The sequence below is a fragment of the Scomber japonicus genome, chromosome 12, assembly GCF_027409825.1.
Source record: "Scomber japonicus isolate fScoJap1 chromosome 12, fScoJap1.pri, whole genome shotgun sequence".
Taxonomy (NCBI): Eukaryota; Metazoa; Chordata; class Actinopteri; order Scombriformes; family Scombridae; genus Scomber; species Scomber japonicus.
In genome coordinates, this window is record NC_070589.1 from 5,809,429 (window position 1) to 5,826,485 (window position 17,057).

General features: G+C 40.2%; 1 protein-coding gene across 2 annotated transcripts in view; it reads right to left on the reverse strand.

Moving 5' to 3' along the window:
- Positions 1–449: 449 nt before the first annotated feature.
- Positions 450–17,057, reverse strand: part of agla (amylo-alpha-1, 6-glucosidase, 4-alpha-glucanotransferase a) — a 33,085-nt gene continuing 16,477 nt past the window's right edge. Inside the window, exons 10-35 of one of the 2 annotated variants that reach the window (XM_053329697.1) lie at positions 15,807–15,904; positions 15,134–15,273; positions 14,335–14,522; positions 12,672–12,795; positions 10,755–10,918; positions 10,426–10,527; positions 9,763–9,918; positions 9,528–9,678; positions 9,304–9,428; positions 9,075–9,187; positions 8,851–8,985; positions 8,284–8,414; positions 6,979–7,115; positions 6,748–6,881; positions 6,152–6,327; positions 5,825–5,927; positions 5,460–5,583; positions 5,110–5,211; positions 4,818–4,929; positions 4,396–4,531; positions 4,142–4,254; positions 3,717–3,928; positions 3,448–3,545; positions 2,895–2,982; positions 2,668–2,801; positions 450–2,521 (exon numbers count right to left, since the gene is read on the reverse strand). In XM_053329697.1, the coding sequence (XP_053185672.1) occupies positions 2,404–2,521; positions 2,668–2,801; positions 2,895–2,982; positions 3,448–3,545; positions 3,717–3,928; positions 4,142–4,254; positions 4,396–4,531; positions 4,818–4,929; positions 5,110–5,211; positions 5,460–5,583; positions 5,825–5,927; positions 6,152–6,327; positions 6,748–6,881; positions 6,979–7,115; positions 8,284–8,414; positions 8,851–8,985; positions 9,075–9,187; positions 9,304–9,428; positions 9,528–9,678; positions 9,763–9,918; positions 10,426–10,527; positions 10,755–10,918; positions 12,672–12,795; positions 14,335–14,522; positions 15,134–15,273; positions 15,807–15,904 (3,414 nt within the window). In that variant the 3' untranslated portion in view covers positions 450–2,403. Of the gene's footprint in view, positions 2,522–2,667; positions 2,802–2,894; positions 2,983–3,447; positions 3,546–3,716; positions 3,929–4,141; positions 4,255–4,395; positions 4,532–4,817; positions 4,930–5,109; positions 5,212–5,459; positions 5,584–5,824; positions 5,928–6,151; positions 6,328–6,747; positions 6,882–6,978; positions 7,116–8,283; positions 8,415–8,850; positions 8,986–9,074; positions 9,188–9,303; positions 9,429–9,527; positions 9,679–9,762; positions 9,919–10,425; positions 10,528–10,754; positions 10,919–12,671; positions 12,796–13,178; positions 13,303–14,334; positions 14,523–15,133; positions 15,274–15,806; positions 15,905–17,057 lie in introns of both variants that reach the window. The other variant, XM_053329698.1, reaches the window with a different exon arrangement.

Genomic DNA, 17,057 nt, shown 5'->3' on the forward strand with positions numbered 1-17,057 from the left:
TAAGTAAGGCTATAGCTTTACTTGGATGTTATCAATGTGTATATGACTCATCACAACAACTGATTAGTCTACATCCAAGTAAAGCTATATCCTTCCTACAGCCCCTACATCTAAGTAAGGCAATAGCCGACTACTTTTGTTTTGACATGGCAGTGGTATCTGCCAGTATGTGTCACATGACAGTCCGTTGATGCTATTTGCACTTCACAATGAAACAAAACTTCAAGAAAAAAATACAGAGGACATGACCCCGGTGTCCTCAATGGTAGCTACAGCCATGCCCTTAACCTTAGACCAAGTCTTCAGCCTAAAATGTAATCATTTATGTTTATATTTGCTTCTTGAGTCACCATATTTGACTCTAAAAACAGATGTCCCCAAAGCATGAGAAATACTTGTCACACACACACACACACGTGCACAACCAGAGGAAGAAAAGGAGACAACAGTCAAGTCAGGTAACAGTTTATTTAGCATTGCTCTGTCCATGGCAATAGTTACACCAATCAAACAGAGTGAACAACAACATTACAGACAACAGACAGACTGATGTAAAGGCAGGCACACATAGGCTAGAGTATGCATGTCACAGTGAGGTGGGGGGTCATGAGGCTACACCGTTTAAGTGTCCAGTATCTATCCAGTAAAACCTTTTATACTGTTAAACTAAAAACTAACATTATGGTTTCAGCTCACAGACATTGCACTGTTCTGTCATATCACTTCATGTATCTCTCTGTTAAAAGATACATAAAGTGTCATCTAACCTCATAATATAGTCATCCTTTGAGACAGGGACATGTTGCTTCTTCACTGGCTCTGCTGGCTATCAGTAAACCACATTGTTGAAAAGTAGAAAACTGAAAGTGCTACATCTAAAAACAGACAACTGCTCTGCTCTGCTGTCTTATTTGAACTTTTCAGCAAAGTAACCGTACCTCAGCTTCAGTTGGATATCAAGTATTGAAAGCACATCAATGTTTTACGTCCTTAAGTTACAGAAACAAGACTTCAAAGTGACCACATGATGTGTTACGATGTTATCAGCAGTGTGTGTCTGACACAGGAAGTGGGAAGTGATACAAGTTCAATACATCACAGTGACTTCTGTTAGCTGGTACACAATATTTCACCTGTTCTATTATTTCACTATAAGACAGTGGAAGGTCACCAGCAGAGATCTACAGACACTTAAAAACACAAAGCACTGGAAGTGTTCTGCTTCATGGCACTTGGAGAACAACCTTCATGCACTAAACAGCTTCTTTTAGTTTAATGATACTACACAGCTTGATTAATGATGACAGAGCACATGATAGAAACATTAAAGTACATTATAAGGCTTGTGGGGAAAACAGAGAAACACCTGGAAGACTATTTTTTGCAGGAGGTTATTCTAAATGAATTCTAAAATCGCACAGTTGTGTCATGTGTGTCCAGTAAACTGAATCTGAACTGTTGACTTCTTATGACAACAATTAGGCTTGTAACATGTATGTTGCTATCACATATGTGTCGACTGTGTAAAATCTTTGTTAGTTCAAGAATCTCTATATAGTGACAATACCAAGGAAAAGACTGATACTTCAACAGCAGAAAATATGGAGTAAGTGTGTGTTGACCTTATGTTGAGACACGAGTGACATGAGGACAGAGCTGTGACAGTTAGGAGGTAGGATTCAAGCAGTAAATGCAGACTGTGGCAGGTTATTTTAATTCAATAAGAAATATTTTCTTCTCTTTTTTTGACCCTTTTAGTTAGGCTGCTGGTTGTGAGGTCAAGGTGCTTTAAAATGTGTTTAAAAATCTATCAAGTTCCACTTTTTAAAAAAATGAGCACTGACACTAAATCAGCTCAGGAGTTGGTGTAAATTTGAAGTAATGGCTCAAGCTGGAAAAATGCTGCATTTAGGTCACATGGGAAATTTGAGGTTCCTAAATAAATACAGTTCTCTTTAGCTTTCAGCAATAAATACTAATATATTACTACTTTAGAAGAGTGCTAAGTAACCCTAGGTTTAAATAGACCAAGAACAGATATTGATACTGAGTTATTTGCTAATTAGTTATTTAATGGTCAAGTATTAAAATGGCTAACACTGTTAAAGTTACATTAATTCCATCATGGTATCCTTAACATGCAAACTTGAACATTTTAGTTTTTTCCCACGGGACTTAAATGCAGCATAGTAACCTCTCAGGATGATGACAGGCTTGTGTGTGTGTGTGTTTGTGTGTTTGTGTGTGTGTGTGTGTGTGTGTGTGTGTGTGTGTGTGTGTTGGGAGTCTAGACTGAGGCTACCTGCATCTTCAAGCTCTGGAATTGAGCTTCTTTCTCTCTCTCATGGCTACAACAGGAAGTACAATATTAGCAAGACAGGGAGGCAGGCGTGTCACGGTCATCTAGAGATCGTAGAGGACCTCCAGCACGGTGGCCACAGACCAGGCCTGGGTCTCACAGCTGAACGGGCAGTACTGGCCATTCTCATTGGTCAGCTCTGGCAGACCCTTCCATGGAGACCTGGGGAGATGGAGGACAGGTGGAGGGTCAAAATGCATGTTTTTATCTCATAGCAGTACTTTAGAATGAGTTAGATTGCTTTTGAAGCTAAAAATTCAAAATGAAGTCATAAAGACAAAACTGCTGGAGCATGGAGACAGTCCTACCTCTCCAGGTGGGTGTAATGTCGTGACAGAACATTTTTGACCAGGGTGACAGTCTTGGTGTAGGTTTCTTTACCCATCTTCTTGGCGAAGTACAGTTTAGCACGCAAAAAGTAACCTACAGGCCAAAGCCACTCCTACACACACAAAAAGAGAAAAAGTCATAGTTATTGCGTTGTTTAACTGGACTGCAGAACCATACATCACCAGCAGAGGGTGGTGTTACTCACCGGTCCCTGGTGGTAGTTGAAGCCTCTCGCCACGTTGTAGTTGTCGTTGTCCAGTGCGTTGTCATAGACACCACAGTACACCATGTCACTAATACAAGACGGGTTATAAAATATGATCAAAATACAGATATGGAAACAGCGCGCGCGTGTGTGTGTGTGTGTGTGTATGAGAGAGAGAGAGTTACCTCCACTGATATTTCTACCTCTGCATTACTACAAGTACTAAAACTACTCTCGACTGCTGCTGAAATTCAACTCTCCATTAGAATTACATGATGACAGTACAGTAGACAAATGAAAAATACAGAAGTCTATCAAATAATACGTAACATAAAACATCATGGAGCAGGAAGTGTGGCTCAGCTTTGAGTTTAAAGCATCAAACTATAGATATAAAGGATGAGAACTGTTTGTAAGGCTGAGATTTTGTCCTCATGGTGTACAGTTCACTCAGCTTCATCTGGAGCTCTGCAATTGTTTCCTATGTGTGTGTGTGTGTGTGTGTGTGTGTGTGTGTGTGTGTGTGTGTTGAGAGTATATAAAGAATTATTACTCAGGATCAAGTGTTTTCATTCCCAGTGGTCCCAGTAGTTTCTTCTCAGCCACCTCCAGAGCGTGCCAGGCTCTCTCTACTGTGAACAGCTCTGGAGCCTGACACACACACACACACACACACACACACACACACACACACACACACAGAGGGAGAGAGAGAGAGAGGGTGTCAGCCAGCCAGGCACAACTCTACAATGAAGACGTATTAGCCTCTTAAGCTACACATTTATCTGTAACTTTATTATTAAGACAATGCAGTCCACTTACCACTACCATGGCGATAGTGAAGTTAGGTCTCAGTTGGTAGTCGCACCAGGGGCTGGAGGCTCCATAGCTGTCCTTATAGATCCCTTTTTTATGAACCAGGTCAGGGTGCTTCTCGTTGGGGTCGCCTTCTTCCCCAGACACCCAGAAACCTGCTTCGAAGGACAGCTGGAGCTGATCGTTCCACTGGGTGTACGGGATAAACACTTCTTTACCTGGAACACAGTATTACAGACAGCTGCTGTTATTCCACTTCATCTGAAAACACTGGCTACTTTTCTCCAGGAACTACTCTACCAACCATCTATTAATATAATGGTAAATGGTAAATGGACTGTATTTATATAGCGCTTTTCTAGTCGTTACAACCACTCAAAGATGTGTGTGTGCGCGCGTGTGTATGTATGTACAGTATGAGTGTACTTTACCATCTCTGTGTACTTTAGCTCCCTTGTAAGGGAACAGTCCTTTGCCATGGAGATCCACAACCCAGCGGACAGTTGACTTACTGAGACCAACTATCTCCACTGGTGCCCCATCTCTGGAAAGAGAGACAGAGACAGAGAGAGAGTCCCACATACATCACAATCACATGCATAAAGTAATCAGATAAGAACAGTAGCTGGAATAACTGTGTGTGTGTGTGTGTGTGTGTGTGTATATATATATATGTGTGTGTTACCTGGGAGTAGCAGGCATGCCTTTGTTCCTGGCTCTGTCACTTTCTCCCATTTTATCCATCCAGGTGCCACAGTTAAACCGGTTTCCTCCGCTGACAAAGCCGGTCACTGGATCCACCTTAACGGCCACGTTGAACCCTGGAGAGAAGCAGCAGAGCTCAGAAAATACTACAGCTGGAATAAAACAGGTCTTTATTTGGGATACATGTGTGTATTATTATCATTATTTTATTTTTTAACATTTATTTATTGTATATTGAATATTTTACAAAGAAGGAACAATACAGAACAAGAAGGCACGTGTGGGTAAAAACAAAGAGTCAGCATTAGGTATTATATGTATAATACACATACAGACAGCAGCAAAAATATTTATGTGTGTGTATTATTGCTTCATCCACAGTTCTCTACATGTGTGGTCTACCTTCATCTCTCATGTGCATGTCTATCTTGGGTCCAGCGTTTCTCTCTCTGTAGGAAATCCCCTCTAGGTGGCGCTGCAGAGCCTCCTGAATTACATCGTGCAGAGGCTGCTCCTACACTCACACACACACACGCGCGCATGCGCACACACACACACACACACACACACACACACACGCAAATTATGTGTTAGAATTCGAGCATTTCTAATTTGAGTATAAGTAGTGGTAGAAATAAAATGTGTGTGTGTGTGTGTGTGTGTGTGTGTGTGTGTGTGTGTGTCAGATACATACCACCTCTCCAGGTTTGCAGGGCTCACAGTCATCATTCGGGTACATGCGTGTGACAGGGCAGCGGAGGATTTCATGGCCTTGGGGAACGTGGGTAGCGTAGTCCTGCACAGGAGCACATCACAGATACTGTATCATCAATTTGTCAGACTGATCAATACTTTGATGATCAGCTTCTGTGCTTTTAATCCATGCTGCTGATAGATGATTTTGGGACACGTTCAGCTGCTTTCTCACCACCTGTTTAGTCTGTGTTAGTGTTATCACTGACTCACTAGAGTGTGTGTCTTGTTATGTTAGCCAGTCAGAGCTATTCTATTACTTTTATCTCTATATTACATTTTGCTCCTTACCTGGATGCACTGCAGCCACCACCACACGGCATCACGGCAGTTGTATCTGGCACAGCGACCCTCACCCAGCAGGTTGGGGATCAAACCGTGACGCAAGGTCCCCGCAAAGGCCAGGATGATGTTACTATGGACATTTAAGAGTTTAGATACTTTGTGCTTGGAAGGCTGATACATAAAAGCCTATTGATGAAGAAGGGAATCCCGCAACTACTTTATACGCTTAAAATCTCTCATTGGGACATATTCAGTACACACACATACATACACACACACACACACACACACACACACACACACACACACACACACACACACACACACACACACACACACACACACACACACACACACACACACACACGTACCGGGCCTCAATATGTCTTCCAGTGAGCAGCATCAGTCCTCTGAGAGCGATGAAAGTGTCTCTGCCCCAGCAACGGAAAATCCCAGCAGAGAAATGAGGAAGACCTGAGGAAATATCAATGAGTGTGTCTATTACATCAGCCTGTCCACCTACTGTATATACATGTATATTATTATAAATAATTATTTCATCTTCATATCATACTTCTGGAAATGAAAAAAAATTCATTCTGAAGAAACTGATATGACTTATTTTACTGTTATTTACTTACTTACTTCATCATTTTTGCCACAGAAACAACATAATAAAATCTCTGTTGCTAGGTTACCTGCAGACAATGAGACGCAGCACTGCTCCTTCTGGTTTGTGATTGGACTGATGCGATAGGGGACGTCGTCGAGTTTCGCGGAGACGGGAGGCAGGGCGGCGCAGCGTCCGATGCCGCACATCTGGACTGAACCCAACGCCAGGTGACGTACGAAGGTGGAGCCTTTCTGGACGAAACTGACAGAGAAATAAAGAGAAATAAGTCACAACTGAAAATTCATTGTTTTAAGACTGTAATTTAAGCACTTAAAGTCCGTGTAAAGTAAGAATAAATATGTGTTCTGAGACTGTAGTAGTAGTAGTGTGCACTGAATGTATTTATACCTCTACAGCAGCAGGGGCGGGTTTATGATTTTCAGACCCGCCCACTAAATCCTGAACACAGAAATCTTGAAACACAGTTTGTGAAGCCTAGCTCCACAATTCAAATCTAAATGGTTGAAATGCTTTTTACACCTTTTTTAGAAATACATTTATGATCTATTTAATGTGTTTAGAAGAAAATGTCTGAATTCACTTTACACGATTTTTAAAGAACATTAATTTCCACCATCTAAAATCTGTGTTTGAGTGCATGAACAGATAAACAGCACCTACTTGGACATGTGTTTATAAGACGCATCCAGAGCCGTGGTGTAGGTTGATACCAGGATGGCGTCAAAGTAACAGGGGATGAGGTAACGTGGCATGTGTTTCAGGTAGTGAAACATGGCTGCCAACCACTGACCCACCTGCAGACACACAATGTAATGTCATTGTAATGGATGGTCAGGTACTTTGTACAATCCTCAGATCTCACTGTCGATGGTACTGTTTGTTAAGCCTCACCGCCGCCAGTGGTCCTCCTCTGTGGATCAGCCTATTAGAGACAAAGTCTATCAGCCAGTCTCCTTGCCTGAGGTTATCACACACAGGATGGCCCAGGTCATTGTGAGGACGGATATCAGCCAGCACTGATATGAGACCTGCAGAGACACAGTGACACATATTTAAAAGTATAAAATCACTGTGGGTGTGTCAGAGGCATCTGGTGTATTCACTGTAATGAAAGTTAATAATCTGACCACTACAAAGCTACTTATTCTATTCTATTTCAATGATATTTCATTCTTGCTTTTTTTAGATTATATTATACATTTTGCAGTACACTGTTTATACTAGAGCCTGACCAATACTGGATTTTTGGGGCTGATACCAATACTAGAATAATACTAAAAATTCCAGAATATATAGTAAAAGATAATTACATATACAGAATAGATACATAAACTCCAATTGTTTGCAATCATCCCTCAAATGTGGTAATGAAACACTTGACAAAGATATGTTATGGAGGTATATGGAGGATATTTTACAGTCAACCCTTTACATACTGTTCATGTTCTGACTCATAATTCCTCATCAGTCATTAATAAATGTTTGATTCATCTTCAATTAAGTGTGTAGTCTGTTTATTTGTGGAGAAAAAAGATATTCACAATCATTATATTATGGTCCAGGAGAACATGTTGTATTGTTAAAATTTTATTTTAAGATTATGAAGAATAAAATGTCTTTGATTGTTTATTATTGATTTTTTTAAATAAACACAGCTCAAATGTGCATATATAAAAATGTGTATCAGCTGCACAAAAATAAAAAAGAAACATTTTATTTCCATTTTTGTAAACTATAGGTCACATTAGGAAAAGTCTAACTAAAAGAAATGAGTATATGGTGATTTTACAGCTCCCAAATGTAAAAATGGGTCAAATTTGACCCTGAACGATATGTAAGGGTTAAACTATAAACTTTATTGTATAAAATGACATCAGTGCACTTCACTGTGAATTTAATAATTATAAATAACTTCAAACAAAAAAACAGAAATAAAATGAAAATGTTTGTACATATAAACTTGAATTAAGAATAAGTATCAAAATACACATAAAATGCTGCCTATCTAACTTTTTAAAAAGTATCTGCACTTATCAACCCAAATATACACTCATACAGATATATCTGTGATAGGCCAATATCGGCAGATAATATCAGCAAACTGAAATATCCATCAGACTCTACTTTATACTTCATATAGTACTGTAGAAGCTATGTGTGACTGAGTTCAATGGGTACTTGATGTATCTACTGTACCTTGTAGTCCAGCATATTTTAAGGTCTCCCATCCTGGGATGCCGTAACAGCCTCCACCATCCTCCTGTTCCTCTGAGTCACAGCGGAACAGCAGGATGTTCAGGTCTGCCAGAGACAGCGTGGACATCAGCCTGTGAACATCACACACACACACACACACACACACACACACACACACACACACACACACACACACACAAAGCTGAGAGTCTATATATGGTGCTTTACTGGAGAAGATACTCAAACAGCTCTCATTAAATCTGGCAGAATACAGTAGATGTGTGCATTGTACTGTCTCTGCTTTTAAACCCAGCAATAAAACTTTCAACCAAAGTACAAGATCTTTAATCGTCTCATGTGCTTTCAGTTATGGAGCATACTGTATTTGATGTAACTCAAACAAGAAACAAAAAAGCACAAAATACAGCTTCAGCTCATATATTCTAAGTAAGTTCTCCTGTTCATCTCAACAGCATCATAATTTATTTCAGCTAGAAAACTAATACAGAAATAGAAAATGGATGTAAAGTGATGAGGAGGTGTGTGTGCAGGTTTATGCTGACTCACTGTGCCAGTGGTTTCTGCAGAGCCTCTGGTGGGTTCTCATCTGCTACACTACCTCTTTTGTATTTGGGGCTGAACTGGGACAGATAATACCTCAGCATCCCCACCAACTTCTGGGCTTTGGGGTCCAAACTGACCCTGTGAGGAGGACAGAGAGGTGCTCGTTATGTAAACATGTCCACATTTATAAAAGCCAGCAAGTCTTCTATCCTGTGTGTGTGTGTTACCTGAAGGCGATGACGCTGCCAGGTGTTAACTTCTGGAAGCAGATTTCTTGCACGAACTCTGATCGACCTTTAGACGTCACCCCAGACTGCTTCACCACTGTACTCTCCTCTAACTGTATATAGATATATATATATATATATAGATATATATATATATATAACCAGCATTAGTACTGATATGATTCGTTTCATCCATATGATAAAAACTAAATAGCATCACATCATTTACCGGTATGTGCTCTTTAATCTCCACTGTATATTCTGGCATGCCGTTGATGAATTTGCCGTCCTTCTTGTAGCTTCCAGCATGCCTTTCCACTGTCCTCGCCTCCAACACCACCTCCTCTATCTTCCCTGGAGAGAGAGGAAGAGAAAGAGAGGAAAATATAATATTAATGAGTGAAATAATAATCAAACTAAAGAGAAATCCATGTTTGGTGGTTGATCGCCTACCAGGGATGAACATGGGTGGGACGCTGGTGCCGTACTCGTGGTGTTTGGGGTTCCAGAAGGCCGTCCTACACACTGACACCACAGACTGGTGGGTGTTGGGACAGTGACGAGTAACTGCGACTATATCTGAATCCACCTGGTCTACATACACCTGTGGAAGATAGATGATTCATGTTAGGAGAGTGACTAAAAGCAGAGCTACAGTAAATGTGTGGCTGTACTGATGATCACAGACCTGCATGAATCCATGTGAAGCCAGTTCCTGGTGCAGCTTGTTGAGTGCCAGTTTCCCAGCGATGATGCCGGTATGAGGTCCGACCTCGCCAGCAGAGGAGTGGGATGCAGCGGGGTTCCACTTGGGGTAAAAACGCTCCTCCTTCACCACAGATATCTACACACAGACACACACAAACACATTCAGTGGAATTGTATAATGAAGATGTGATAATATAGTGTTCTTCTTCTGTAAAAGCCTGTCGTCCAAATTTAGGAATTAAACCTACAGAGCAGAATTTTGACATATTAATTAAATATTTCATACAGTACTCTGTACTGGAAATCTCTGTATTTCCAGTACAGAGTTTTTAATGTGGTGTTAGTGGCACAGCAGTGAGTCTGATGATGATGGACACTGCTTATTTTACAAGTGACAAAACCTAAAGTAATAATGTGTCCTTTTTTGCGGTAAACCTTACTATTTAGTAACCAACCACCTTGTTATTGTTATTATAGTTTTCAATCAGCTGTTGAATACAGGTGGAAAACTAGTCAGTTCATCCTTTATTGTGACTGTAATCTCACTTGGACAAACAAAGAGCATCATATCCAAGTATCAGAGTGAGTGAGTGTGTGTGTGTGTGTGTGTGTGTGTGTGTGTGTGTGTGTGTTGATGTCTAACCTGATGTGGTACTAATTCATCATATCCTCTGGTGGAGCCAGTAGCACAGCAGGCCATAGAGACAATAGCAGAGCTGGGCAGAGAGTCCAGAGCTGAACGCAACTGTATAACAAACAGAGAGTATATTAAATTATGTTTTAGTTCAAACTTCTTGGAGCAGGTATGTAAAAACAGAAATTTCATTTTTTTTAATAAAAAATCAAATAAAAACACAGTAAGATGACATTCTATGGGATTTTGTATTTGTTTTGTCTTATAAATTGTCAAATGCATGCTAAAACTGTTGGTTACCAGCATCTTTAATTCACCTAACTTGGACAGACACCCACCTGTATGGGACACTCGTTGTCATGGGTTACGTCGAGGAACATGGCGTGGGCGATGCAGGACGTCAGTGGGCGGAGACTGGGCTGAACCATGGCTCCTACTGGCTCTCCTCCGTAACGATAGACCAAGCGACCCTCCTCATGGCTGTCACCAGCTGACATGGCCTCTGTTAAATGGTGGGAGGGGTACGAGAGGAGAAGGACAGAGAATGAAGGCATTGTGGGTATAATAGTTATCACAATTCATACTGTTGATGCACTGCACGAAAGTCCACTAATTCACACATTTGATGCAGTTACCCTGGTTACAAACTCATCTGTCAGGCTGACTGCTGATGGACAACTCAAGCTGCTGTTAGTAAAGAGAAGCAGGCTGGTTAATGATCCTCACTACTTTTTTACTGTCTGCTGTACGAAATCTGTCAGATCAGATTCATAAACTCATTACTTTTCCTTTGATCAGACAGTTACTGATTGAATATTATTTTAAAACCATTATTTAATATTATTTAGTGTTTGATAACATTAACATTGGACAACTTTGGCTTATATAGTATTTATTGATCAAGTGACATCATGTCCTTAATTATACTGTTATACTGTAATCTACTGTTGTATTTTACCAATTTGATATGTTTCTATTCTTTCCCATTCTCATATTCTATTGTCTAAAAGGTGACACACATTAATAGTATTAACCAAGGTGCTCATCAATGAGTCAGATTGATTGAGGCAGCTTGTATGTATATATTAAAGTGTGGTAGTGCTGCACATGATATACCTGATGAAGGCTAAAGAGGCTGAAACGTTGTGGAAGCTTTTTTCATTTTTCAAAATAAAATATTAAAAAAAGTCTAATTATGGTATCAATTCTAGAAGTGGAACTCAAGTATAGCATCTGTGCTATTAGTGAAAAAATCACTAACAAATTATCCTCCACTTCAATGATGGTCATTACTCAGAGATGTATTGTATTGTATACTGTATTTTTTTTAAACAACTTTATTGCACTTTGTCCTCACATTTTCTCTGCATGAAATGTATGACTAATAGCTGAGCGCATTTATATTTGACCACTTTAACAACCAGTGTATGTTCACTTATATGCAAGCTGAATACAAATATTTAGTCATGATTGGTCCTGACCCTTTCTCATTTTTAGATGTTATGTTAAATTATCTATGTGATGATGATGATGATGTGCAGCAATGTATGCACGAGCTAATATGCTGGCACGCAAATGTCATACAGATGATGTAAAGACAGCTCTGTCTAAAGCAAACTGTACTCCACTCTATGCAGTCCATCTATGCTGCAATATAGTAAAGCAAAAATAAAGAAGCTTCAGGTTGCATTTAATGATGCATTCAGAATCTTGCTTAAGCTTCCAAGACATGAAATCATAATGGCATTAACTGAGACTACACAAAGTGACAAAGTTGGTTTTGGAATCATTGGAACATGTCTCTAAGTGTTTTAACCACTACTTTCATTACCCTGTATATATCTGTACTGTCTTATCCTTGTATTGTAATTAATTTTTTTCTATTATGTCTTACAGTATGTTTGTTTTGTTGTTATGGACCTGAGGATAAGGTTTATTATAATGTTAGAGAGCACTTTTAGGAATTGTGTTTAAATATACAGACAGGAAAAACAAATGCAGGTAAATGAATGAAGAAACATAACAAATGCACATGCTTCTGTACAGGAAATGTGTCTCACTGAGTAGTTTGATGAGTATGAAAATCACCACTAGTCCTTTAGAAGAATGCTGTTCACTCCTTCATTAGAGTTTCATACACTTCAACAACTGTCACCCATCTGTTTATACCAACAGTTAATAACTTATACAAGCAATATACATACATACCTTGGTTTATGAATATACAGAATTTTTGAACATATACAGGACTGTACCTCTTATCAGTGATGAAATCCCTAGCCTGGTAACGAAGATATTATCCAGCTCCTCGCTGCCGGTGAATAGCTCAGCCACCACATACAGGTTAGGATTCACTGCTCTGGCCACGTCCAGCATGTACTGGTTAAACCACAGCCAGCAACACACCCAAACCAGTGCAAGAGGTCAGTGTTAGGAAGGAGGGAAGGAGGGAAGGAGGGAAGGAGGGAAGGAGAGAAGGAGGGAAGGAGGGAAGTAGGAAGGGGGGGTTAAGGGGCAGAAGGTGAGTTTAAAAAAAAAAGATTGGAAAAAGGGGGGGAAAAGAGGGAAGAAGAGGAGGAGGAGAGTTATTGTGAAGGGGTTAGTGATAACAGGCGTCAAAGTAACAACAGCATGCAGTCAAAGAAGGTGAGAGTTATAAAGTAAAAAATAAGTTTGAGTGTGGGGGAGTCACAATGCAGTGAAAAGAGACAAAGAAAAAGAGACAAAAAAACAAAAAGTCAGCTTGTGCATGAGAGTTGTACCTCGAATAAGGCTGCTAATTCCCAGCCGGTTAACAAACACATTGTCAATGAGCTCGCTGCCTGTAAACAGCTCAGCTATCACATACAGATTGGGTCTGATCGCTCTTGCAGCATCTAGCATGGCCTAGATGAGACAATACAGCAGTGTTACACACAGGGAGAGAGGGAGAGTCAGTTGTTAACAGGGTTACATCAATAATATCAAAAGATTGGGACCAGTCTATAAAATATGCAGTGACAATATACAACTTACTAATCCTGTGTCACTGTGTTGATTTATCATTTATTTATCATTTTAAAGTTCTTTAAAAGTCTGTAAATCATTCAAATGTCCCATAGTTCATGTTTGACTTTAACCTTCCTGTCTGTTTTGACTGTTCCTTCTTTCCTCCCTTCCTTCCGTCTGTCCTTCCTCCCTCCGTCCTTCTCTCTCTTTCTTTCCTTCCTCTCTTTCCTTTCCTTTCTAACCCTAACCCTTCTTTCCTTCATCCCTCCTTCTCTCTTTCTTTCCTCACCCTACCTTCCTCCCTTCCTTCTTTTCCCCTGTCCTTCTTTCCTTCCTTCCTCCCTCTCTTCCTCCTTCCTTCTTTCCTCCCTCCTGTCCTTCCTTCCTTCCTCCCTCCTGTCCTTCCTTCCTTCCTCCCTCCTGTCCTTCCTTCTTCCTTCCTCCCTCCCAGCCTCCTTTCCTTCTTTCTCCCTTCCATCCTTCCTTCCTCCCTTTCTTCCTCCCTTCCTTCTTTCCTCCCTTTCTTCTTCCCTTCTTTCCTCCCTCCTGTCCTTCCTTCCCTCCTTCCTTCCTCCCTACTTTCCTTCCTTCCTCCCTACTTTCCTTCCTTCCTCCATACTTTCCTTCCTTCTTCCATTTCCATGTCACAGTGACTTTAAAAGATAAATACATAAATGATATGATGATTTATGAAAATAGAGTAAATATGTGCTCTACATCAGCCTGTGTTTCTATGTGTTCATGCCTAAATCTGCTCATGATATGAAAATGTTTGTCAGTGGTGTTGGGAAATTTATGTCATAAAACTCCTTCTGTCATTATGTGTTGTGTATTAGGCCAGTCATGAGTAATGTTATGTCTGTCAAGGTGAGCAAAAGCCACATTTTGAAATCTTCTGGTCGCTCCCTCTACTTGATTCTTTAACCGTACCTCAGCTACATGTAAGGGTGTAGAGTGGCAGTTGTCCAGTCTGACGCCATGGAAATATTTGGCTGTGATCTCAGTGTATTTCTGCATGTGGGCCCACAGGTAGGGGCAGTCCTCAGGTCCTTTGCCGTAGCGGAGTTTGACGCTGTCGCCCCAGCAGATGAGCTCACGACGGATGTACACGTTGGAACCTGCAGGGAGCAGAGAAACACACAAAGTCATTCATACATTAGTACAGACAGTTCAGCATGTGAGTTAAACTGGTTTATTCTGACTAATAGAGATTCTCAGATTAGACATATCCAACTGTGTTTCTTCCCATATAAGAGACATACGTGACAGGAGTTGAAAGTTAATAAACATCTAACAACCCATCAGTTATAATGCAATGTGTTCAATTCAGTCATTATAGATTAAAATGCTAAATGTATGAATTTCATATTTGTGACAACAGCAAAAAAGATACTGAGGCAAAGAAGTGAACAAATTCAAATAGTCTATGAACCTATTACATACATACAAATAAAGATATAATGAAATATACACTATAATATGACAACTGCAAGTTAAAAGTTGATAAATATAACAATATATGTAATGTCCATTTGCATATGTGGTAATTTGACAAAAAACAAATGCACTTCTGGGTTGCAGTTATCAGAATGTCTTTATTTTTGTATCTAATAAATACATGTATTCAATGTATTGTCTGTATAATACATGTAATACATCTATTCCCACTCCCTGTCTTAATTACAACATGTGTTTCTCTCCCTTTACTGCTTTCGTCCCTGATGTTTACCTGGCTCGGCAAAGTTGCGTAGCGGGTCGTCACCCATCACCCAGCCATTGTGAGCCAGGAAGTGACAACACTTGTCCGGCTGGTCCATCAGCACCATCTCCTGAGCCAGAGTCATCTCAGGGAATGGGAAGGTGAAATACCTGAGGGGCACAGATGAAAACACATCTGATTTATCACAGACTTCATATCCTGCTTCTCAGGAAATGATTGAGCTTTGTTTTTTATACTTGGCATTACTATGTGTCTCCATTATCCGTCTTCACTGTTGCGGTTAACAGAACAGGAAGAAGCTGTCTCAAGTGACTGACAGTAAAAGGTTGATGTTGTGTAACTTACAATAAGAATGAGGGTTGTTTACATCAGAGTAATGTGTGTGTGTGTGTGTGTGTGTGTGTGTGTGTGTGTGTGTGTGTGTGGTGTGGTCATAGTGAGAGATTTCAACACACATGTAGACATCACTCATGCTGTGTCATCCCAGCTGTTTTATGTATTCATTCTTCTCACACAGGCTTTAAGTTTCTCTTAGTGTACAGTGCTTCATACAGTTTGATAATAAAAATCACAGTCTACATAAAATATGGCAAAAGTTGACTTCTTAAAGTCAGAAGTTGATATTCTTTGCACATTCATACTGTATGTATCCCACTCCTTGTCCTCTCTTTAAAGCTGTTACCTGGTAACCAGAGGGTTCTTCCTGTTAATAGGTCCCAGTTTGGGGCCGTGGTCAGCCATACGCTCATATACTACATTTCCCACCACACAGTTGGCAGCCTGGGGAAAGGGGAAAGAGGAAAGAGGAGGAAGAACATGATGAAGACTTGCCAACTTTCTATTTAAATGTACAGCAGCACAAATGTGTATATAAATTCCGGAAAATCGGCTACATTTACATCCAGTGCTATTGTGTGATTATAAGGGAAAAAATAGTTGGTGGCACCACTTTTACATTCACTGCCATTAAACCATTATAGAGGAAGATGACACAATAGTCAGCTGCAAATATGACTTGACCCCAAAAAAATTCTAACAAAAGGTTTCTCAGTGGTTTACAGTAGTATCAGATGTACTTAAAAACATACTAAAAGTTTACCAAAGTTTGACTCCAAGAAAGGCCCCATTTTCAAAATGGCTGCCATCAGGTCCTAAAAATGACCATTACTCCCTTATTTACCTCCTAGACCAGGAATACTGGTGCCTGATACATGTTTTGGCCATGTAATATTCTGAATAGCATATTTGCATGAAAGATAACTGAGTACAAGTACAATTTGATGTTAAAGTAATTGGTTACAAGCATATAGCCTATATGCGGAAAATAAGTAAAAATTCCCTTAAGTGATTGCATAGTTCTCCTTTTTGATATTGTTTTGCCTTGTGTTGGTGTTTTCTGTGGTTCATAACCATTCCTTTGATTCCAATGAAGACTAAATTCATTAGAACTGAGTGGTACTGTAAAATTAGTCAAAACAGGGCTGCCACGTGAAGGCTCAGTACCGCTAACCCCCTTTTTTTTTGCCTTTTGTTTTTTTAATATATTTTTTTAAACACTATTCTTAGTTATGCACCTTAAAGTGTGACCTTATTTAACCATTAGTCGTCACACTCTTCCTCCCATAGAGGTTGATTATAGTGATTCTCACAATTCCCAACTTGACATGGTCCACAAGCAGGCATGCATGGTAGTCCATATGCCCTGCAACTGCACCGTTGTGTTTGGCAGGCAGTTGTGAAATTACAGTGGATCATCTGCAGGAGGCTTTCTGGGGCAGCAGTCTTACTGGTCATAACTGGCAGGAACCGGTTGTCCACCAGTTTCCCTCCCCAATCCACTGTGTTCAGGTCACCTTCCTTTCCAATCCACACCATGATCTGGAAGTAAACTCTTTGGCAGTGGTATTTGGTTGCGGACTCAGTTGGAGGCAGA